The sequence below is a fragment of the Gadus morhua genome, chromosome 13 (assembly GCF_902167405.1).
Source record: "Gadus morhua chromosome 13, gadMor3.0, whole genome shotgun sequence".
Taxonomy (NCBI): Eukaryota; Metazoa; Chordata; class Actinopteri; order Gadiformes; family Gadidae; genus Gadus; species Gadus morhua.
In genome coordinates this window covers 47,501-72,406 of record NC_044060.1, presented here as the reverse complement: position 1 = coordinate 72,406, position 24,906 = coordinate 47,501, and the positions used below count along the sequence as shown (strand labels likewise).

At 43.9% G+C, this 24,906-nt stretch overlaps 2 protein-coding genes across 11 annotated transcripts in view; both read right to left on the bottom strand.

Moving 5' to 3' along the window:
- Nucleotides 1-5,675: 5,675 nt before the first annotated feature.
- On the bottom strand, nucleotides 5,676-17,299 carry yod1 (YOD1 deubiquitinase). Of its 3 annotated transcripts, XR_003979180.1 has the most exons (4): nucleotides 17,188-17,299; nucleotides 9,441-9,653; nucleotides 8,205-9,235; nucleotides 5,676-7,092 (listed from the first exon to the last, which is right to left on the bottom strand). XR_003979180.1 is itself a non-coding variant. In XM_030375141.1 (3 exons), exons 2-3 carry the CDS (start codon nucleotides 9,646-9,648, stop codon nucleotides 8,400-8,402), a joined length of 1,044 nt encoding a protein of 347 aa, XP_030231001.1. In that variant the 5' UTR covers nucleotides 9,649-9,653; nucleotides 17,188-17,299; the 3' UTR covers nucleotides 5,676-8,399. The 3 variants fall into 3 exon arrangements, 2 of the variants coding, with proteins under 2 accessions (XP_030231001.1, XP_030231002.1); XM_030375141.1 differs by having other exon boundaries at nucleotides 5,676-9,235; XM_030375142.1 differs by lacking the exon at nucleotides 17,188-17,299 and adding an exon at nucleotides 10,013-10,182 and having other exon boundaries at nucleotides 5,676-9,235; nucleotides 9,441-9,679.
- Nucleotides 17,300-17,713: 414 nt separating this feature from the next.
- The window catches only part of pfkfb2b (6-phosphofructo-2-kinase/fructose-2,6-biphosphatase 2b), a 15,548-nt gene continuing 8,355 nt past the window's right edge, over nucleotides 17,714-24,906 (bottom strand). Inside the window, exons 10-17 of one of the 8 annotated variants that reach the window (XM_030374846.1) lie at nucleotides 24,589-24,735; nucleotides 23,616-23,720; nucleotides 21,495-21,624; nucleotides 21,027-21,089; nucleotides 20,866-20,930; nucleotides 19,717-19,905; nucleotides 19,105-19,127; nucleotides 17,714-18,655 (exon numbers count right to left, since the gene is read on the bottom strand). In XM_030374846.1, the coding sequence (XP_030230706.1) occupies nucleotides 18,586-18,655; nucleotides 19,105-19,127; nucleotides 19,717-19,905; nucleotides 20,866-20,930; nucleotides 21,027-21,089; nucleotides 21,495-21,624; nucleotides 23,616-23,720; nucleotides 24,589-24,735 (792 nt within the window). In that variant the 3' untranslated portion in view covers nucleotides 17,714-18,585. Of the gene's footprint in view, nucleotides 19,906-20,865; nucleotides 20,931-21,026; nucleotides 21,090-21,494; nucleotides 21,625-23,615; nucleotides 23,721-24,588; nucleotides 24,736-24,906 lie in introns of all 8 variants that reach the window. The other 7 variants (XM_030374847.1, XM_030374848.1, XM_030374850.1 and 4 more) reach the window with 7 other exon arrangements.

Below are 24,906 nucleotides of genomic sequence, written 5' to 3'. Positions count from 1 at the left end.
GAGCTGTGAGCTTTCCTCCTGGAGACTGGGGTTCAAGTCCGGTTGATGTCATCTGTTGGAAGACTCTTACATAAAAACTCTAAAAACATAAGGGGTAATACTGTTGTTTTTTATTGGTCGTCATGAAAAAAAACATAAGGGGTAACACTGTTGTCTTTGTCAAATAAAATATAAGGGGTAACACTGACGTATTTTATTGGTCGTAATGAAAAAAAACATTAAAAAAAAAGAAGAAAATTGTCCTTCTCAAACAAAATATAAGGGGTATCACTGTTGTTTTTCATCAGTCATCATAGGAAAAAAACACAAGGGGTAACACTGTCGATATTTATCAAATAAAACATAGGGGGTAACACTGTTGTTTTTCTTTGGTCGTCATGAAGAAAAACATAAGGGGTAACACTGTTGTTTTTCTTTGGTCGTCATGAAAAAAAAACACAAGGGGTAACTCTGTCGTTTTTATCAAATGAAACATGAGGGGTAACACTGTCGTTTATATCAAATGAAACCTAAGGGGTAACACTGTCGTTTTTTATCGGCCGTCATGAAAAAAACATAAGGGGTAACACTGTCGATATTCATCCATTAAAACATAGGGGGTAACACTGTCGTTTTCATCAAATGAAACATGAGGGGTGACACTGTCGTTTTTTATTGGTCAACATGGAAAAAACATGAGGGGTACCTCTGTCGTTTTTTTGTCGGCCGTCAAGAAATAAACGTAAGGGGTAACACTGTCGATCTATATCAAATAAAACATAGGGGGTAAAACTGTGGTTTTTCTTTGGTCGACATGAAAAAAAACATAAGGGTTGAAAAAAAGCATAACTGTTGTTTTTTATTGGTCGTCATGAAAAAAACATAGGGGGTAACACTGTTGTTTTTTATTGGTCGTCATTGAAAAAAAAACACAAGCGGTAACACTGTTGTTTTTTATTGGTCGTCATGAAAAAAACATAGGGGGTAACACTGTTGTTTTTTATTGGTCGTCATTGAAAAAAAAACACAAGCGGTAACACTGTTGTTTTTTATTGGTCGTCATGAAAAAAAATATAAGGGGTAACACTGTCGTTTTTTATTGGTCGTAAGGGAAATAATAGAAATACACAGATACATTTTAATGTCATTTATATCTTCTTTATTGATGATTGATTATTGTGTATTGTCATCGCCTCAGTGGTGCAGTGGAGTGCACTGGGGCGTATTCAAATAATGTGTTTTATATATTATATATAGCCTATTTGTGGAGTGCATATTTACAACTGTCGTTTTTTATTGGTCGTCATGAAAAAAAACATAAGGGGTAACACTGTTGTTTTTTTATTGGTCGTCATGAATAAAAACATAAGGGGTAATACTGTTGTTTTTTATTGGTCGTCATGAAAAAAAACATAATGGGTAACTTTGTTGTCTTTGTCAAATAAAATATAAGGGGTAACACTGTCGTATTTTATTGGTCGTAATGAAAAAAAACATGTAAAAAAATAAATAAATTGTCCTTCTCATATAAAATATAAGGGGTATCACTGTTGTTTTTTATTGGTCATCATGGGAAAAAAACATAAGGGGTAACACTGTCGATATTTATCAAATAAAACATAGGGGGTAACCATGTTGTTTTTCTTTGGACGTCATGTAAAAAAGCATAAGGGGTAACACTGTTGTTTTTTATTGGTCGTCATGAAAAAAAACATAAGGGTTGAAAAAACCATAACTGTTGTTTTTTATTGGTCATCATGAAAAAAACATAAGGGGTAACATTGTTGTTTTTTATTGGTTGTCATGAAAAAAAACATAAGAGGTAACACTGTTGTTTTTTATTGGTCGTCATGAAAAAAAACATAAGGGGTAACACTGTTGTTTTTTATTGGTCGTCATGAAAATAAAACATAAGGGGTCACACTGTTGTTTTTTTATTGGTCGTCATGAATAAAAACATAAGGGGTAATACTGTTGTTTTTTATTGGTCGTCATGAAAAAAACCATAATGGGTAACTTTGTTGTCTTTGTCAAATAATATAAGGGGTAACACTGTTGTATTTTAATGGTCGTAATGAAAAAAAACATAAAAAAAAAAAAATGTCCTTCTCAAATAAAATATAAGGGGTATCACTGTTGTTTTTCATCAGTCATCATGGGAAAAAAACATAAGGGGTAACACTGTCGATATTTATTGGTCGTCATGAAAAGAAACATAAAAAAAAAAAAATGTCCTTCTCAAATAAAATATAAGGGGTATCACTGTAATTTTTTATTGGTCATCATGGGAAAAAAACATAAGGGGTAACACTGTCGATATTTATCAAATAAAACATAGGGGGTAACACTGTTGTTTTTCTTTGGACGTCATGAAAAAAAGCATAAGGGGTAACACTGTTGTTTTTTATTGGTCGTCATGAAAAAAAACATAAGGGGTAATAGTGTTGTTTTTTATTGGTCGTCATGAAAAAAACCACACTGTTGTAACACAAAAAACATAAGGGGTAACACTGTTGTTTTTTATTGGTCGTCATGAAAAAAAATATAAGGGGTATCACTGTTGTTCTTTATTGGTCGTCATGAAAAAAACCACAAGGGGTAACACTGTCGTTTTTTCTTAGTCGCCATGAAAAAAAACATAAGGGGTATCACTGTTGTTCTTTATTGGTCGTCATGAAAAAAAACACAAGGGGTAACACTGTCGTTTTTTCTTAGTCGCCATGAAAAAAAACATAAGGGGTAACACTGTCTTTTTTTATTGGTCGTCATGAAAAAAAACATAATGGGTAACAATGTCGATATTTATCAATTAAAACATAGGGGGTAACACTGTCGTTTTTTATTGGTCGTCATGAAAAAAACATAAGGGGCAACACTGTTGTTTTTTTATTGGTCATCATGAATAAAAACATAAGGGGTAATACTGTTGTTTTTTATTGGTCGTCATGAAAAAAAACATAATGGGTAACTTTGTTGTCTTTGTCAAATAAAATATAAGGGGTAACACTGTCGTATTTTATTGGTCGTAATGAAAAAAAACATGTAAAAAAATAAATAAATTATCCTTCTCTTGGTCGTCATGAAAAAAACATAAGGGGTAACACTGTTGTTTTTTTATTGGTCATCATGAATAAAAACATAAGGGGTAATACTGTTGTTTTTTATTGGTCGTCATGAAAAAAAACATAATGGGTAACTTTGTTGTCTTTGTCAAATAAAATATAAGGGGTAACACTGTTGTTTTTTATTGGTCTTCATGAAAAAAAACATAAGGGGTAACACTGTTGTTTTTTTAAAAAAACATAAGGGGTAATACTGTTGTTTTTTATTGGTCGTCATGAAAAAAAACACAAGGGGTAACACTGTTGTTTTTTATTGGTCGTCATGAAAAAAAACACAAGGGGTAACACTGTCGTTTTTTATTGGTCGTCATGAAAAAAAAACATAAGGGGTAACACTGTTGTTTTTTTCGTTGGTCGTCATGAAAGAAAACATAAGGAGTAACACTGTTGTTTTTTATTGGTCGTCATGAAAAAAAACATAATTTTTTATTGGTTGTTATGAAAAAAGACATAATGGGTAACACTGTCGATATTTATCAATTAAAACATAGGGGGTAACACTGTCGTTTTTATCAAATGAAACATGAGGGGTGACACTGTTGTTTTTTATTGGTCGTCAGTGTAACAGTATTTAACATAAAAGCCACAGTGGTGTAAGTGGTAGTGATGTTATGGTAGTAATCAAGGGGTTGTGTTGTGTGATTGATTCTCTCCATGGTCAGATCGATTGTTGCTCTTTTAGTCAAACTTCGGCCTTGGCAAAACGTGCGTATTTAATCATTCCACCTTCCTGAATTGTGCTCCCTGGTCCCAGGGATACATAGTGCCTATAATATGGAAAATGTTTTTTATTGGTCGTCATGTTCGTCATTTATCATATGCTGTACATCAGAGTATATTACAGTTTTTGTTTTTGGTCTGTTGGCTGCAAAACATTCTGAGTTAGCATACATACTTGATCATTGGGCCACTTTACACACACTTTTTTTATAAACTATAGATTTGTATAGTCACTGGCCCCCTTTAAATTGTGCATTTATGCTATTACTATAGCCTACTATTATTATTATTGACACTTTAATTTTTTTAACTTTAATTTCAATTTTCATATTTTGTTCTTTGGTTTATACATTTGAATACTTGACTATCATGATTCGTGACACATTATATATTTATTCTTACTTATTTTTTTTACAGTATTGGGTCTGTGAAATAGAGTTTTTATTTGTTTTGTTACACTTATATCAAAGTATATTACACTATAACTTTCTTCATAGGATATTTTATTGGTCTTTGACATTTATCAAACCAATAGGCTATACAATATAATCAATATAAATATTGTAAACATCACTGTATTACAAAGTTAATTCAAAATTAATTGAATATGGATGGATATACCAATAGGCCTATTTATTTATATATATTATAAAAAGGCCTATTGGTCTATCAATATCTAAGCTAGGTATATATTATTGTTTTTTATTATACTGACGCACGTATATTTATTCTGTTCAATGAGATGTTAACGTATAGGCTTTTGGTTATGGTAGTAGCCATGGTGACAATGGCTGGCTGCCACAGGTCGCTCATTCAGCCATACTTCTGGTTGGTTGCGACCTATTTGCCGCCAAAAGGGTCGCGACGCTTTTATGGTCGCGACCTAGTCGGTCAGCCTGCCAGAGCCAGCTGCCAGCCGCAGTCAGCGGCCAGTGGCCAGCGGCAGCCAGCCAGCCGATACCAGCCAGGCGTCGCAGCCCGTCGTTACGTTGTATAATTATCATACCATCATACTAAAACATACAAAAATGTTAAAATGAAAGAGGCCGATTGCGTCAATAAGTTTGACTCAAGAGCAATAATATGACCGTCCGTCGAGAGAATCAAACACTGGCCTTCATGATAACTAACCTAGCATGACTACTGCTGGTACCACTGTGGCATTGGCTTCATAATATTGCACTTATATTTATGTTTATCACTCTATAACGAAGAACTTTGTGCATAATATACGTTAGGCTTAATGACTTAACAAAACAAATAGGCTATATATAATATATAAAATACATTATTTGAATACGCCCCAAATTACAACTAATATATTTTATTGATACTGATAGACCAACGATTTCATCATTTAAACTGTACTTCAATAGAAAAATATTAAAACAATATTAGCAATAAAGAGCTGTAGGTATAGCTTTCGCCAGAGAGCATGGCTTTCTGGTACTTCAACTGTCGCAAAAAAAAACGTTAATAACATGCAAATCAACTGATTATATAGACTTCGTCGCGACCAATGCGACCTACGTCGCGACGCACGTCGTTGGCCACTCAGAGAGCTCGGCCCCACTGCGCACCTGTCGATGCATGCTACAGCGCAATGCCTGCGAGTCGCAACTGTAAACGCAACAGGCCTTCAATCCTATTAAAGGCGTAGTGTGTATAATTTAGTAGACTGGCATCTAGCGCTGAGGTTGCAGATTGCAACCGACTGGATAGCCTACAAGTAACGGACCTGTTGTATTGACCGTGATTGTTATATTCGACCTTTTCCCAAATCAACAAAATAAGGGTTAGGACTGTGAGCTGAACATACTCTGTGATTATCAATTTGTAGAGACCAACAACAAATTCTGTCTTATGGGCTTTTATTGTGTTTTATTCAGACCAAGGGGGGGGGAAGGGTCAACAACTCCTTGGAAACGTAAGGGGAAAATTTATAATGTCAAAACTTACATCATCCCATACCTCCATGGATTTTAAACCATCCCAATAAAATGAAACAGGCAATTTGAAGAGCTATAAATTCATAACACGAGACATCTTCTGGTGAATTAATGCATATATCTTTATCAAAGTATGATTAAATGGCCACAAAATAAATCATTTAAATCAACCAAATAAATCAACATCTTAAAACCATATCCCATGCCGACAATCTGACCCTAGTGGCAGGGGACAATCTGACACTAGTGCCAGTAGTGGGGACAATCTGACACTAGGGGGCAGTAGTGGGGACAATCTGACACTAGGGGGCAGTAGTGGGGACAATCTGACACTAGTGCCAGTAGTGGGGACAATCTGACACTAGGGGCCAGTAGTGGGGACAATCTGACACTAGTGCCAGTAGTGGGGACACTCTGACACTAGGGGCCAGTAGTGGGGACAATCTGACACTAGGGGCCAGTAGTGGGGACAATCTGACACTAGGGGCCAGTAGTGGGGACAATCTGACACTAAGGGGCCAGTAGTGGGGACAATCTGACACTAAGGGGCCAGTAGTGGGGACAATCTGACACTAGGGGCCAGTAGTGGGGACAATCTGACACTAGTGCCAGTAGTGGGGACAATCTGACACTAGGGGCCAGTAGTGGGGACAATCTGACACTAAGGGGCCAGTAGTGGGGACAATCTGACACTAAGGGGCAGTAGTGGGGACAATCTGACACTAGTGCCAGTAGTGGGGACAATCTGACACTAGTGTCAGTAGTGGGGACAATCTGACACTAGTGCCAGTAGTGGGGACAATCTGACACTAGGGGCCAGTAGTGGGGACAATCTGACACTAGGGGCCAGTAGTGGGGACCCTCTGACACTAGGGGGCAGTAGTGGGGACCCTCTGACATTAGGGGGCAGTAGTGGGGACACTCTGACACTAAGGGGCAGTAGTGGGGACACTCTGACACTAAGGGGCAGTAGTGGGGACACTCTGACACTGAGAGGCAGTAGTGGGGACACTCTGACACTAAGGGGCCAGTAGTGGGAGTAGTGGGGATAAGCTGAACACATTGGTACTCGTCTATGTAATGATGGTAAAATGGATCTGAAAGGGTTAAAACAAAGGTGATGGGTGCCTTCCTACACCGATCCCACTGAAATCATCAATGGATCGGTCAATAAGAAGGCATAGTAAGGCCTTGTCCTTGGAACTGAACAGCAGCCTGACATCAACTACCTCAAACGATTGATCTGCTCTTGGCTCCCTTCGATCAATAGGTCCAACATTGAGATGAGATCAGACTTGTTGCTCCATCTACAGTACCTGCAACTGTTTTACCAGGGGGGGGGGGGGGAGAGAGAGAGAGAGAGAGAGAGAGAGAGAGAGAGAGAGAGAGAGAGAGAGAGAGAGAGAGAGAGAGAGAGAGAGAGAGAGAGAGAGAGAGAGAGAGAGAGAGAGAGAGAGAGAGAGAGAGAGAGAGAGAGAGAGAGAGAGAGCAAGAGAGTCACATGATCATTTGTGGAAAAAAAGTATATTGTTATACAAACAGTTCATGTGTGCTCATGAACAAAGCATTTTGTGCGTAGGAACAGTTGGCATCGTCTAAGACTGAGTGAATATTATATTTATAAAATATCAGCATTCCTACACCCTGTTCCTCTGACCATTATTTGGTAGTCGGTAAAAATGTGTGCATCAGAACAGGGGCTTAAGAAACAAAATCATCACAATAAAATAAAAAAACACCAGTTGTTCCTTACACATCAGTTAAAAGTCCCACGTTGGACTCAAAACTAAAAAAGCTAAATCTTGCTCCTCACACAAATATTAGCACACATGTAAACAGTGGCATTTTAAAAATTTTCATTTACCTTGAAAATATACCTGAACATAAACCATGTCGTCATCTCAGAGTAGTAACTTGACTAGCTTAACGTAACACTTTAAAAACACTTGAGAACTGAGAAGTTTAATCCCCACCTAAACACGATCCTCTCTTTGTAGCTTGAATTCTGTTCCTCTTCTAAATCTAGATAAACTATCACAAAAGTAGTGTGGGTAGGCACCCTGACATCCGATACAGACTAAATAAATATGTGCTAGCTAGTGAGCTACATGAGTAGCATTCTTTCTGGTGCGTTCAGCCTCTCAGGTCACCAGTAGACAGACAGCAGAGCACCATGAAGTCCGTGAGCCTGATCCGGCATACCGGGGCCGGACGAGGACTGCATGTTAACCAATGACAGCCCGCTTCAGCTCAGGACTCATATCCACGCGTCACTGACTCCTGCGGTTGTGGACTCACTTTGGCCTATCCCTAATTCACACCCGGCTCAATGCTTGACATGCTGGGTTCTTGAGACAGCAGAACCCAATGAAAGCTTTGCTGGGATGTTCCACCGCAGCAGGCTTTGAGAACCAACCGTAGCTTGAATACTGACCGTGTTGACAGAACCCACAGTGTCTATTGGTTCCTCGTGGACTCCGCTGAACTATGTGAGGTAGAGGATGGCCCGAGCAGACCGACAGACAAACAGCCAGTACCACGGCGTTGCCAGATTGGGGAGCGGGTGTGTGATTTTGACGTTGTTAAGGAGGGGGGTGAGGGCAGGGGGGAATGGGGGAGCGAGTAGCTCTCACACCTCCCCAAAGTTGGTGTGGCCGGTCTCCTTGGCATGGTCCCGGGCCTCCTTCTGTCCCACCAGGCCCGTCTGGCACACCAAACAGCGCAGTGCAAAGCCGTTTACGTCCGTGAACTGCCGCCGGCGCCGCGCCTCGTCCGCCAGCTCCAGCGCCTGCGCCAGGATGACGTCGTCCGTTGCGGCGAACACCGTCTGCGGAGGGGCGTCCGAGCCGGGCGTCTCCTTCTGCAGCGGGTCGTAGTGGATGCCGTCGTAGATCAGCAGCACGCGCTTGCGGTAGCCGGCGTCCTCGCCGAAGCGGTCCACGCGCAGCGTCTGCGTGTCCACCACGCAGATCTCACACTGGTAGAAGCGGGACAGGATCGACACCTCGATGGCCCCGCCCCAAGTGTCGTCGCGCCCGATCCAGGCGCAGTACTCTTCGTTGGTCTTGCCCAGCACGGCCTCTGAGTACGCCGCCGGGTCGCCCGCCACCGTGCGGCCGATCAGACGGCGCAGCTCGGCTGAGCAGGACGGGTCATAGACGCCGCCCTCCACCGCGTACGACACGCTGGTGAACAGGCACGAGTTGTCGGCCGGGACCACGCGGCGGGCCAGCACCGGGCGGGGCTCGGGGCAGGGCTCCAGCCGCGGCACCTTGGGGGCCGGAGAGCTGGCCTTGGGGGGCGGGGAGCTGGCCTTGGGGGCCGGAGAGCCGGCCTTGGGGGGCGGGGAGCTGGCCTTGGGGGCCGGAGAGCTGGCCTGGGGGGACGGGGAGCTGGCCTGGGGGGGCGGGGAGCTGGCCTGAGTCTTCATCTTGTTCTTCTCCTCCTCTACGATCAGTGTGTCTCCTGCGGGGGGGATATACTTTTAAAATGACATTCAACAAAGATATGAGATTCAGAGACAATATGTTATCAGTATAAGAACCGACCCGACTGTGTTCCTACTGGGTTAGGGTTAGGGTTAGCCCTCAGCCTAACCCTAACCCTATGTTATCAGTAAAACAACCGACCCACTGTGTTCCTGAGCCTAGCCACAGTGCGTTCAGGTCACCTGATTTGATGGGGTAGTCCTTGAGGTGCGCGTGGCCGTTCCGCAGGTCCAAGCTGGAGGGGGGGTATCCCACCAGGATCTTCTGCACGTCACAGGGGATACCCGTCAGCTCCTCCACCTTGCTCTTCAGCTCCTGCACGCACGAGTGCTGGCTCAGCCCCTGCATGAGGTGGCTCCCGTTTTTAGTCTTGCACCGAAGACGCAACATCCTGCCTGGGATCAGTAGCCAGAGTTAAGGCCTGGTTAGGGTCAGGGTTAGGGTTAGCTAACCCTGACCGTAACCCTGGGATCAGTAGCCAGAGTTAAGGCCTGGTTAGGGTCAGGGTTAGCTAACCGTGACCCTAACCCTGGGATCAGTAGCCAGAGTTAAGGCCTGGTTAGGGTCAGGGTTAGCTAACCCTGACCCAAACCCTGGGATCAGTAGCCAGAGTTAAGGCCTGGTTATGGTCAAGGTTTAGCTAACCCTGACCCTAACTCTGGGATCAGCAGCCAGAGTTAAAGCCTGGTTAGGGTCAGGGTTAGGGTTAGCTAACCCTGACCGTAACCCTGGGATCAGTAGCCAGAGTTAAAGCCTGGTTAGGGTCAGGGTTAGGGTTAGCTAACCCTGACCGTAACCCTGGGATCAGTAGCCAGAGTTAAAGCCTGGTTAGGGTCAGGGTTAGCTAACCCTGACCCTAACCCTGGGATCAGTAGCCAGAGTTAAAGCCTGGTTAGGGTCAGGGTTAGCTAACCCTGACCCTAACCCTGGGATCAGTAGCCAGAGTTAAAGCCTGGTTAGGGTCAGGGTTAGCTAACCCTGACCCTAACCCTGGGATCAGTAGCCAGAGTTAAAGCCTGGTTAGGGTCAGGGTCAGGGTTAGCTAACCCTGACCGTAACCCTGGGATCAGTAGCCAGAGTTAAGGCCTGGTTAGGGTCAGGTTTAGCTAACCCTGACCCTAACCCTGGGATCAGTAGCCAGAGTTAAAGCCTGGTTAGGGTCAGGGTTAGCTAACCCTGACCGTAACCCTGGGATCAGTAGCCAGAGTTAAGGCCTGGTTAGGGTCAGGGTTAGCTAACCCTGACCGTAACCCTGGGATCAGTAGCCAGAGTTAAAGCCTGGTTAGGGTCAGGGTTAGGGTAAGCTAACCCTGACCGTAACCCTGGGATCAGTAGCCAGAGTTAAAGCCTGGTTAGGGTCAGGGTTAGCTAACCCTGACCCTAACCCTGGGATCAGTAGCCAGAGTTAAAGCCTGGTTAGGGTCAGGGTTAGCTAACCCTGACCCTAACCCTGGGATCAGTAGCCAGAGTTAAAGCCTGGTTAGGGTCAGGGTTAGCTAACCCTGACCCTAACCCCGGGATCAGTAGCCAGAGTTAAAGCCTGGTTAGGGTCAGGGTTAGCTAACCCTGACCCTAACCCTGGGATCAGTAGCCAGAGTTAAAGCCTGGTTAGGGTCAGGGTTAGGGTTAGCTAACCCTGACCGTAACCCTGGGATCAGTAGCCAGAGTTAAAGCCTGGTTAGGGCTCCACGATCACACATTTACATTTGGTCTACTACTAGAAGTTAGTGGAGTTACTGGTATAGATTCTAGAAACTTGAAAGCTGAATATGACGCAAACAATGTGCAACAAAAACAGAAGATAGGCTGTTAGTGGGTTGTTGTTGATGTCCATTCTGGTGAACACACACACACACACACACACACACACACACACACACACACACACACACACACACACACACACACACACACACACACACACACACACACACACACACACACACACACACACACACACACACAATACCCTAAACATAGGCATATGTTTTTTTTTTATTATTATTTAAAAAGAAATATCGCCTTTTTATCGGCAACTTTAGACGATCGACAATGGAATCTATCTATCGTCGATAGTAGATAGAATCGACTATCGGCCCATCCCTAGCGCGTGCCGTGCCGTGTTCAGGCACGCCAGAATTCAAAAAGTTAAGAGATGGTTAAAGCAAAGCGCAGCGAAGAATTGAAATACTTTAAAGAAATAGGAGATCATAAGGTGGATTGTAAGTACTATGCGGCAACATATGCTCCTGAAACACAACGGTGGGTTCGGGAAAGCAGACCCGCAGCGACCAACTGTGTCGGCTATTTTCACCGCCGCAAGACCAGGGCTGTACAGTGCGACAGTTTTGATCGCATTTGCTATTAAAATATATAACGTGCAAAGATAAATACAAGTCCACTCGCACCGGTGCGAAAGGGTGAGAAGGACCCGTGCCGAAAAAAAATACGTCTTTCTGTACGGCTTTCAATGGCACCACTAAGCGCGAGTGTGTGGGAGCATGATGGGAGCGATGCATGCAGTGAAATGTATTTTGAATTATAGGCTCGCCAGTTCCGCTCAACTACTAAAAAACGACATTTCCCGAACATTCGCACGTTGAGGAGGGGCTTTGTAACGGTCGCGGGAAATTCACTTTTTAAGCAAAACAGAAAAATGAAAAGGTATTTCTCTGTATTCGGAAGTTCTTCATCAAATAAAGATGGAAACTTTGAAAAAAATCCACGTATGGAAGAGATTGACTCGGCGACCACAAGCACGGAACCGGCACCTTCCGACGAAGCCGACTCCACCCATGACTCCGTCTCGGCCAACGGGAAGACGTACAGGTTTAACCCCCATTGGTTACAAACGTTCAATTGGCTGGTATACGACCAATCCAAGAAGTCTATGTTTTGTAACTATTATTAGCCCTAACCCACTATTAAATTTGTAATAATTACTTAATTTTGTTGAATGTGTTCACCACTTCTGGCTGCTGATGTTTTAAAAGAGGCTCTCATAGTCACTTTACTATTTAATATGTTCAGTCACTTTACTGTTGTTGAATTTGTTCATATTGTGTTACTTTTGTATATACACGTCCTAATCTGTTCAGTTGTATCAGAATATTTTTTATATTTTTGACTATAGTATGTGTGCTACCAAAATTATTTTTGTGCTACTGAATTTTTTTGCTTGCTATCACCAGTGCTACCATTTTAAAAAGTAAGCGTACAGCCCTGAAGACGCAGCTGTAGTCCCGGCCGTGTAGAGAAGATCACAACGCTTAGTATTTCCATAGTCCATTTGCTGCCGTTTTATTTGCAGCTTTAAATTATTTGCAATGGATAGGCTACTTGTTTCGTTTTTGTTTTTTTTAAACCGTTACAGGCCTTGGTTCGACGTGATTTAAATTGTGAGACGCATATTTATTTTTGAAAGGAAAATGTGTTTTGAACGTTTGCAAAAATAAATAATGAATACTCTGATAACTCTGACTGTTTTGATGGAGAATAAGCATTACATGTTTGGTTGGTAATATTGCCGTTCATCATTAGGCCTATTCCTGCTGCAGATGCGTTGCATTCTAAAAATTGATTTGATTAAACGAGTACTCGATTGATCCTCGAGGAATTCCTTCGATCACTCGAGTTTGGAATTTACTACTCGTGCCCATCCCTAATAACAGCCAATCAGCGTTCACTCCCTGAGAACGTAAAATAACAGCCAATCAGCGTTCACTCCCTGAGAACGTAACATAACAGCCAATCAGCGTTCACTCCCTGAGAACATAACATAACAGCCAATCAGCGTTCACACCCCGAGAACGTGACATAACAGCAGTCCAGCGTGAACAGCAGCATGGAGGAGACGTGATTGTTGCCGTTTGCGGACTCCAGGAGCTCTATATCTAAATAATATGGTATCTATAATACAATATATATCAAGGCCAAAAGCTGTGTGCGCCTCCGGATTATATTATGAATTAAAGACTGCGTCGGGTTCTCGGACGTCTCTGGTACTTCCACAACAAGTAAAGACTCGTAGTGGGGGTTATCTCGGCCAGAGTCCTGCACAGGTTCGGGTACCCGACGGGTGAACCGCGCAATTTGGATGAAACGGGGGAAAAATAATGAACCGTGTCAGACACGCGTGCTGGTCGGGTCGGACGCCTCAACAGCGCGGGTCGGTCGTGGGTTTTTCGATTGCGAGCGAGACTTCTCCGGTGCTGGAGATGTTATTCAGGAACAGAGGAGTAGACTAAAATCAACCACAGTGGATGATGTGCTTTTTTTGCACAGCAATCGAAAGCACCACAAAAAGGAGGCGTGACTCCGAGAAATGCAGCAAGAAAGCTGGGAGATTTCCGACTTCCGACTCAGAATGCAGGCGTCCGAGGATTCAGGAACACACCATCATTTTCAAAGCCGCCTAGGGGGTGGGACCCACTGACGCTACAGACCTATTACAGATCAGTGCAGAGGAGATAGAGGTAGAGTACACACACTGCTCTACATACAGAGATGTCTGAGAACCCGACTCAGTCGTTTGAGATTCATAATATCGTCTGGAGGCGCACACAGCTTATGGCCGTGATATTATATACAATATTATTATAGATGTCTATATACTATATGATATCATTTAGATATAGAGCTCCAGTATTCTCGAATATCTTATAGAACGAGGCCAATCGCTGTATTCGCCGGATGATATTATGAATAAACAATTGCGTTTCTGGTACTTCATCAATTACAATTAGGGCATTTAGAAGACGCTTTTATCCAAAGCGACTTACATCGGTTAATACACCGACGGCAGTGTCAACCTTGCCAGGCCACAGCCAGCTCGTCAGGAGCAGTTAGGGTTAAGTGTCTTGCTCAGGGACACATCAACACTCTAGCTAGGAGGAGCTGGGGATCGAACTAGCAACCTTTCGGTTACAAGACAACTGCTCTACATCCTGAGCTAAGCTGACCCATTTTTTGGGTCATTGCTTCTTTAGCCCTTTTGTGATCTACCGGTCACAGGGTAACGTCAAACTCCATACTGTAGCCGGTGTACTCTACCTCTATCTCCTCTGCACTGATCTGTAATAGGTCTGTAGCGTCAGGGGGTCCCACCCCCTAGGCGGCTTTGAAAATGATGGTGTGTTCCTGAATCCTCGGACGCCAGCATTCCGAGTCGGAAGTCGGAAATCTCCCAGCTTTCTTGCTGCATTTCTCGGAGTCACGCCTCTTTTTTGTCTTCAACTCTTGGAATTCTGAGAGTAGACCGAGAGCAGTGATGTCAACAAAAATGGCTGCACCCGTGAAGAGATTTATTTTCGTTATATTTGTACCATGTTGGTCATTTTAATGTCAATTTTAAATGCTCTTACACACTTGATTACATTGCTACTTTATTCCGGTCACCAATGTATGCATTAGGGATGGGCATGATTAATCGACGATTAAGAATTAAGAATTTCGTCGATTACGTACATTTTTCATTGATTAAACTAATGCAGTGTGCAATTAAACATTTTACCACACGAGGGCAATATTTAAATTTGCGGCTCCTCCCCCGCAATAAACATCCCGCTTTGAACGGTGAACTCTTTACGCCTAGCAGCTATAAAAAGCTATAAAAACTAAAAAATGACTATTAATGCAGGCAATGTGGAAAATGCGCCGACTTTGGCTCAGCCTGGCTCCGCCCTCTTCCGCTACTTAGCTAAGATGGCTGCCGCTGAGTACGAAAAGTGTACATCTCCACACACTTCGCGATTTGACCGTTTTCAGTACACTTATTTTCGCCCGATCTCTATCGGGACGCCCTACGTACTCAAACTTAGACTAGTAAGTACGGATAGTATGGATATTGGAACACGGCCATGTAATCATGAAGCGGACGAGGCCACGGCGAAGTCTGGTGTGGGACCATTATGATTTAAAAAAATGACTTCTTGGGGAGCACTATAGCCCTACCACTCAAGGCGAGGTTAGCATCGAAGCAGAAATAAAGAACTTTCTGAGCCCCTGGATTGTGGAAAGTTGTTCCCCCGCCTTGCCAAGTAAGCACAGAGGTATTTGTGCATCACAGCAACGTCGATCCCCTCAGAGCGGGTGTTTTCGGCGGCTGGAATGACGGTCACCAGGCTGCAGTCGCGTCTGACCCCAGAGCATGTCAACATGCTCATCTTTCTGAACAAAAATCCGTAGACTGGTTGGTTAAGTTATAACATGATTGTTTTTTAGATATTATTATTGTTATTATTTTGGGAAGAAACTAGGCTTCGAGCTGCATGCTCCGTTGCTTAGAGCAGAGTAGCGCATAACTATTGAAGGGATCTGGTTTAACTGAGTTGTTCATCTAATAATAAAGATCCTAATAAGGAAAACACGCTGCATTTGTATTTATTTCATTTTGAATATTATTATTTTTTAATTTTAATGTAAAATATTAACGATAAATCGACTAATTGATCGTTAATTCTCCAGACGATCGACTAAGACAACTTAATCGAATGCCCATCCCTAGTATGCATTGCACTGTCTTGCTGTGAATGCAATACAATGTAAGGTTGTGTTGTTCGTTCTTGGGCTGGTTTGCTAAAGAGGCTAACTTAGTTAACAATAAACAACGACTAGCCAATTTCATGACACAATCACAAAGACGAACGGGAACGCTATAAATACTCTGAGACCGGAAATTACGTCAAAAGTGCAACTCGGAAGGCTGGCGTCCTAGGATTCAGGAACACACTATTAGAGGTAGATTTTCCCCCGTCACAGGGGAAAATTATTGAATGATGCAAGACCATTCAAAAATATGAATGGGTTTCTAACGATACAAAGCGTAATGCAAATTGGTGAAGTGTCCCTTTAAGGAGTATACTATATTATTATTTACTTTGCCCATTAAGGACCAATAAAACACCAAATAAGATTTGAAAAGCTTTGGAAGTTTATTTACATAGTTAGTAGTCAACTCGGAGAAGTATACTTTGGCCTCGCCTGGACAGACGGACGGCCGGCTGCCGGACGGAGAAACAAACGGAGTGCTGATAAAGCACATGGAGGAGGCGGCGAAGAGGCGCACCGGTGTTGTGCCTAAAATGGCATTCCTTTCAGAAATCGCCCCCCTTCATTGAGATCATTGAGCTCTGAGTTATTCTTTTGATGGAAAGAGGGTTTATAGTTTATAGAAGTGTTTATATCATATCATCACAAGATTAGAAACTTGTCCCTGAAAGCGATGTTACATGTTAGGCGACCCACATGAACTACTAGGGCACAAAAATACGTAATAGTTTACAATTCATACATGTAAATGATGATGTGACACTAGAAAGCACAGACATGTCTCCCTATAACTATAAATATGTAATAAATATATGATCTGAAAACTGCTATAAACTAAAAAATATATTTTTGTCAGAAGAAGACCTCTCACATCGCTTTCTGTGAAAATTTGCTCATCTTGTGATGATATGATCTGAATACTGCTATAAACTAACCCCCCCCATTTTTTTTATCTCAATGAACTCCAACGAACTCAATGAGGGGGTGCGATTTCTGACGGGGATGCCATTTTCGGCACAACACCGGTGGCTCTTTGTCCTGCCGTGGAGTCACTAGCCACTAGCCTGCTCACAAGCCCCAGAAACACAGGGTATTATCCACATCTTTGAACCCCAACATATTCACGTATTCATAAAGTGATCGTAAAGACCAGTACTGGATTCATGAAGACATACTGCTGAAGAGTCGGTGTGCAGACAGCCTAACCCTAACCCTAACTAACAGCTAGCGTTAGCCTACTAATCCTCCGAGGGCTAAACTTCCCCACAACCTGAAATAGGACCGCCTCGGCCTGACGGGAGACGCGGGGAAGTATAGTGGGTCCAAAGTTATTTTCTTTAACTTTTCTACGGGATAACGAGCGGACTAGGGTCGGCTTACCTGTCGTTAGCTGCAGCCCTCAAACAATACTCGTCCAGTGACAGCCTTGCGAAACGTCACGGCAACGTCACACATCGTGTCGACGTCTGGCCGTGACGTCAGGGCGCCAGAGCCTTCCACTGGCGTCAAAGAAGAGAGGAAGAAGCGTGTGTAAAATACGCCTTGATTGTGTCGAGACGTTACCGTTGCATTTGCATTTTGCAATCCAGCTTTCCTGGTGGAAGTTATGGGGCCTTATATGTGTTAATTAAGGTTTAAATATAAAATAATAGTTTAAATGATTCCTTCTGTTATCTCATGTGATAACACTTACAGGTTAAGTTTTATGCCAATCAATAAACTGACAATCATAAGTCAGTAAACAATAAGTATGATCAATATAACATCAGCTATTATTATTAATTTGTATCATTGCTTTTATATCACATAGGATACAAATTGTCTTTTATTCATGATTGATTGGTAACTCAAGGAAAAAAGATAAGAGTGAGATGAATCTTAAAAGGCTGCTAGGAAGGCAACAGGGTCGACTTAGAGCAGGACTTTATTCATTTTATTTACTATATTGTATATTACAATGCCATAGACCTATCACATCGCTCTTAAACCTTTACAAACTCTGAGAACGTGGTTTAAATCCTTTGTTTTCCATTTTCCCCCATTTCAAAAATACCTCATACCGTCAAAAATATCATAAATATCAACTTTGCGATTGACCAAGATTTACCTCAGAACCAGTTATCATTGATGTGTCCAACCTCGGCCACAGCAGATAAATACAAAGTTAAAACACATCAAATAAATGCATCCACATTAACTTCTTTTTTATATTTATACAATCACACATCGTGAAATAACAGTTGGTGAACTGGGTTAATTAATTGTACATAATTGTGCTAAGAGGATGCTATGGTAGCATGCAGCGTATAGCCGTAAGGCAGAATGAGACACTACTATGTGCTAGCTCTGCTACATCTCACTGGTTCAATGACCTTGTATTGGCACGCATGCAGGAGAAGCTTACAGCCGTTGGCTTTGGTTGGATTCCCCGGTCCCGGGATGCAGGGACTTTAATGTAACCGTCGAACCTCATTTATTACACATGGTCAGTTTTGAGCCAAGATATTATTTTGAAATCATATCAAAGGCAATTAATATGAGGATACGTTTATATTTTATCGATTCGATTAATTCTAAAGTTTTTTAGAATTAATTGATCAACATACCTAATCGAAAACACAAATAAAAAATCGGATAGGCAGAAATACATTTTGCAATGAATGTGTTCTGAAGATTTTGTTTGTTACGGCGTGTGAATAAATTGTGCGCGAGCATAGACAAGGCAGCAGGTTACGTTGATGTGATGCATCGTTTGCTTGGGAGTCTTGGGTGCCATGGTCACTCAGAACTCGACACTGTCACTAGCCTCTTCTGGGCTGTCCGAGTCGATTCCTTCACACAGGCAGTCCTTCAGAAACAGGAAAAACCAACATGTATCAGCTCAGCAACTCTCCCTGTTCTACTTTGTTCGTATGGAGGACATCCTGTCTGTGTTTGTCATGCAGACTTTGTGTCAGTGTAGTGGCATGTGGTTAAAGGACAGCGATAAACAGCACTCACACAGCTTAGTATGGTAACTTCGCTCAACATTTATTACTTACATTTGTGTTTAAATGTTGAATAAAAGGTTTTAAAAGCTGTTTTACTCCAATCAAACAATGCTCGATTTTGGGTTAGGGTTAGGGTCAGAGGCCCATACAGGGTTAACCCTAACCCTAACCCTAACAACATAAATCACTGCTTTCACTGAACTCCAAAAACGGTTGGAAACTAGAATAAGTGTTAATTGCATTGAAATAGTTCATGATTATGATGTAATTCAACCTTTGGGGGAGGAAATGACAATACCGTACTCACAGACACTTGACACCTATCCAAGGCTGTGAAGAGACAGATAGGAGAAGGGGACGAGGCAGAGAGAGAGAGAGACAGAGGGATAGATAGAGATATGGAGAACGACTGAAGCACTGGACTCACAAGACAATGCCACTGTTTCTTCCGAAACACACAAATGGAAACGGCACACCTCTCAACACCAAATTGGTAATGATTCTTTATTTTTTATAACATTTATATCTATACATATATATTTATACATATGTGTCTGTGTGACTGTTCGTGTCCGATGTTGCATCTTGCAATTTATGCAAGATATCTGGAATTGTAATAGTTTCCATTCTTCTTTTCCCATAGACAAATGGGTAATATATAGTGTGTGTATGAGTGTGCCCAGTAGATGTGAAGCTAAAGCTAGCATTAGACCTGCTAATGCTAACGGTAGGCGTGCTATCATGCTAGGCCGAGCAGAGCTGTGAAGCAAGGGCACCATGCACCAGAAAGACAGACGGCGTCGACCCAGAGCAGACGTGAAACCGCGGAGACGAGCGAAGGCCTGGGGCTGCACAGCGGACTGGTCTGGTGTGGTGAAGGTGGGGGGTGTGGGAGGTTGGGGGTGACTCTGACACTAACTTGGCTCTGCTGTCCCTCCGGCATGAGAGCAGAGGGGGTGGGGGCCGAGGGCAGCCAGGGCCTGTTCCCGGCGCTGTACAGCCGGGGCCGTTTGACCTGGTCGTGACTGGCCAGTGGCGTGTAACTATTGCGTCTCAGGATGGGAACGGTGTCCCTGGGATCGTTGGCCTGCGGGGAGACCGGGACACACTGCACGCGTTATCAGGTCAACATAAGAATAAACAACAATGGACACATCTCCCCAGGACACGACCCAAGCAAGCCCTGCACTATGTGGCCGTGAACACAGATCTACGAGACGTATCTAGTTTGTGGTTCTAAACTTTGAATAAAAAATAGGAATAGGAATAACTCTTGTAAACAATGGACAAGATAGACAAACATATGCTGTTCAAATTAAGCAAATGTACCTTAAACACACACACACACACACACACACACACACACACACACACACACACACACACACACACACACACATACACACAAACACAGATGTATGTGTTGAATTAGAGCCTTTTTCTCAGGATTATTATTCACGTAAGCGTATAGCATGAGTGAACAGCAGAAGCGCAGGGATCAAAGATGATACAGAAGCATGAGCAACCATTTGTTTTTCATGTTTCTACTTTACTATGCTCCTTCAATCGGTACCCAGTCACAAGGCCTCACACCTGTACACTGCACCACACTTTAGATTAGATCTGAAGGGAGACCACGATGGATCTGAAAGGAGACCACGATGGCACTTAAGCCGGATTCAGCTCCTTCAAAGCCAGTAAGGAGAGGGGAGATACGATAGGACACATCAGAGGCCCTATCCTCCAGGAGGTCTGGGGGGGCCCACATGTCCTCTTGTGAAATAGAAAGTCAAATAGGAAGCGTCTAAATCTACGATGCAAGCAGGGAAGGGTTAGGGAGCAGAGTTCACTCCACAGACATTAACGCAAAGCAAGGCGCTATCCAGGGGGCTCAAATGAAGCCAAAGAAGATGGGATGAACAAGACGATGTCTGCCCCAAGGGTAAGCATTAATCCATTATCCTCCTAGCAGGCAAGATGCATCCGCACTAGTATAAGACGGGGCGGGGGGGCTTCAGGTCAACAGCAGCAAATGCAAAGAACAACGAGACGGCTTGGGTGGACTCACAAGAGGTCTGTCCCGGTGCGTGTTCACTGCCTCCACATTAAGGGAAAACATTTCCACTTTGCAACCTGGAAAGCAACAACAAAGAAGAAATAATAACAATGCTAATAAAATAATCACTGTTTATTATGGCCAATTATTAGACCTTGCAAAACGTTGCCTACCGTATGCAACGGGGGTGAGCTTTAGGACGGTGTGGAGAGGACATTTCATGTAGGGAAGGTCCTCTAAGAGATGAAAACAAACCATCAATATGCAGTCTTCCACACGTTGGTGTGTGTGGTTGTGTGTATGGACTGCTATTGGTAGCCTGCCTTTATCTTAATACTGAGTATTCATCCTACATTTGATCAGGTGTGCCCACGAGACTTCCAAGTGAAGTAAGCATCATTCAAAGATTACAATCAATCATGCACTTTATCCATTTAAGAGCAAATACAAGACAGAGTCAGACACATCCACATAGCGTCTCTATAGGGCGAGCATGGCATCAACGGCCAGAGTTATGAATATGTGTGCACCTACAGTTCAGTGACCAGTGATAGCGGTTGAGCCTCAAGTCTCTCCTAAGAGAGACTTTATGAGCAGCGGTTTGGATTTAGGGCTAGGGTTAGGGTTAGGGTTAACCCTACCTGCACTCTTGTCCAGGAAGTAGGCCAGCAGACACCTCATGACGGCCTGGTGGCAGACCACCAGCACGTTGCCCTGGCGCTCCAGCTCCATGATCACCGGCTCCAACCTCTGGACCAGGTCCTGGTAGGACTGGAGGGGTGCACACACGCACACACACAGGCACGCACGCACACACAGGCACACACAGGCACACACGCACACACAGGCACACACACGCACACACACAGCCACGCACGCACACAAAGGCACACACAGGCACGCACGCACACACAGGTACACACAGGCACGCACGCACACACAGGCACACACACACACACACACACACACACACACACAGGCACGCAAGCACACACAGGCACACACACACACACACAGGCACACACACACACAGGCACGCACGCACGCACGCACACACACACACAGGCACGCACGCACACACAGGCACACACACACACACACACACACACGCACCCATACACAAACACACACAGGCACACACACACACACACACACAGGCACGCACGCACGCACACACACACACACACACACTCACACAGGCACACACACACACACACACACGCACACACAGGCACGCACGCACATACACAGCCACACACACACATGCACCCATACACACACACACACACACACACACACACTCACACGCACATACACACACACACAAATGCACAAACATATGGACACAGACACACACAAACACACACAAAGCACACGCACAGATGCACATGCACACAAAGCACACATACACACACCCATACATGCATGCACATACACGTGCACGGATACACACACATACAGACACAAAAATACTCAAAGGGATCAGCTCTCTCTCACACACACACAAACACACACACACACGCCACCTACATCAATACACTGCTAATTCCTATCTCATGGTTCACTTTCTGCCGTTAACAAAAATGAGTGTCATGGGAAATTAAATCTAAATGATGTTATCAAAGCAGGCTGGAGTTCATTGAAGGTAAATGATTAATTAACTCCGTGGGAAGGTAACTCTGTGGGAGTAGCTCGGGTGAAACCAATTAAAAAGAGGCAACCGTAAAATTAAATAAGTCCCATAAAAAGACATGAACACCAGTGAAACCACATGTTTCCTCTGCATTCTGTTTCTCTGATACGATGCCGCTCCAAATAGAACAGGACACTAGAGCAGTTCTAGAGCTAGGGCTAAACCTGGGAGGGTCAGCCTAGAGCAGGGCTAAACCTGGGAGGGTCAGCCTAGAGCAGGGCTAAACCTGGCAGGGTCACCTAGAGCAGGGCTAAACCTGGCAGGGTCAGCCTAGAGCAGGGCTAAACCTGGGAGGGTCAGCCTAGAGCAGGGCTAAACCTGGGAGGGTCAGCCTAGAGCAGGGCTAAACCTGGGAGGGTTAGCCTACAGCAGGGCTAAACCTGGGAGGGTTAGCCTAGAGCAGGGCTAAACCTGGGAGGGTCAGCCTAGAGCAGGGCTAAACCTGGGAGGGTCACCTAGAGCAGGGCTAAACCTGGCAGGGTCACCTAGAGCAGGGCTAAACCTGGGAGGGTTAGCCTAGAGCAGAGCTAAACCTGGGAGGGTTAGCCTAGAGCAGGGCTAAACCTGGGAGGGTTAGCCTAGAGCAGGGCTAAACCTGGCAGGGTCAGCCTAGAGCAGAGCTAAACCTGGGAGGGTCAGCCTAGAGCAGGGCTAAACCTGGCAGGGTCACCTATAGCAGGACTAAACCTGGGAGGGTCACCTAGAGCAGAGCTAAACCTGGGAGGGTTAGCCTACAGCAGGGCTAAACCTGGGAGGGTTAGCCTACAGCAGGGCTAAACCTGGGAGGGTCAGCCTAGAGCAGGGCTAAACCTGGGAGGGTTAGCCTGGGAGGTTTAGCCTAGAGCAGTTCTAGACCAGTACTAGAGCAGGGCTTAACCTGGGAGGGGTCAGCCAGGGGTCAGTCGGCCGTTGAGTTTTTAGAACGCCCCCCAAATGTATCAACGATATCAATATTAATTATTGGTTAGTTGGAGGGCTACACACGCCCACTGATATTTGGTACTTTGTTGGAATTGTAAACAAGCAGTTCAAATGAAGTGTACTTGATGAGTCCGGTTGTCATGGTTACCTCTCCCCCGGGGTAACGGTAGTGGTATTTGTCGTGGTCCCGTAGAGCAAACTCCTCCGGGAAGGAGGCCTGGATCATCTCGTAGCTCATCTCCTCACACACCCCCTGTGGAGGCCGGAGGAACATGAAGAACACGCTCTTATCTTGGGTTAAAATAAATAAGAACACTTTGAATTATGCGCCACTAAAAATTAGGGAACAACAAATGACAAAAGCAAACCGAATAACGTAGTTAATTAAGGGTAGGAAGGATAAGTGTGCCAAGATAAAACAAACTAAGACAGTGGAAGAAAATCAAAATCAAAGCCCCCCCCAGTATTTTGAGTAAACCTTTCTGATGTTCCATATTATACTTCTATGTATGTATGTGTATATATACACATACATAGGCTACATACAAATATATTAGGACTTGTTTTATCCAGCCCTATATATATATATATATTAGGGCTGGAGAAGTTAACGCGATTATAACGCTTTAATTAATGAATTATCGCCAACAATTATTTAATCTCAGTTAAGCAACGCAGTTTTTGTTATTTATTTTCTTATTGTAAAATCTGTTGCTCACTGGCTTTTATTTTGTAAAAGTCCATCGTGAGCGAGCCTAGCATCGTGAGCGAGCCTAGCATGTTGCTAGCTGCTGCGGCGCTCACTGGAAAGAGAAACAGTCGGAATATAATTGGCGGATAAACAAACATGGAGAAGGGTACGGAACTTGATGTTAAAATGTTTGCACAACAAATGTTACGGCACTTGTGTTCATATGGCAGTACATTTACAATAAAAGTGTGCATTACACTGCTTTTGAATTCATTATTGGATTTAGCGTAAAACAATGTAAGAGGAACTCATGCGATTAACGCGATTAAAACTTTTAATCATTGCCCAGCCCTATATATATATATATGTATATACATATCAACCACAGGACTTTTGCTTTGTAAAGCCCCCTGTGAGGTGGGGTACCCACAGCATCGATCTCGTTGAGGATCTTCCACTGCTCGTAGGGCACAGCGAGCTCCTCGGCCGTCTGGATGGTCCTCCTCAACTGGCTGGTCCACACCTTCAGGTCCCACAGCTGGTGCTGCTCGATGAAGCTCCGCAGAGCCTGGGAGAACTGGGAGGGAGGGAGGGAGGGGGAGAGAGAGAGAGAGAGAGAGAGAGAGAGAGAGAGAGAGAGAGAGAGAGAGAGAGAGAGAGAGAGGGGCAGGGAGAGAGAGAGAGAGAGAGAGAGAGAGAGAGAGAGAGAGAGAGAGAGAGAGAGAGAGAGAGAGAGAGAGAGAGAGAG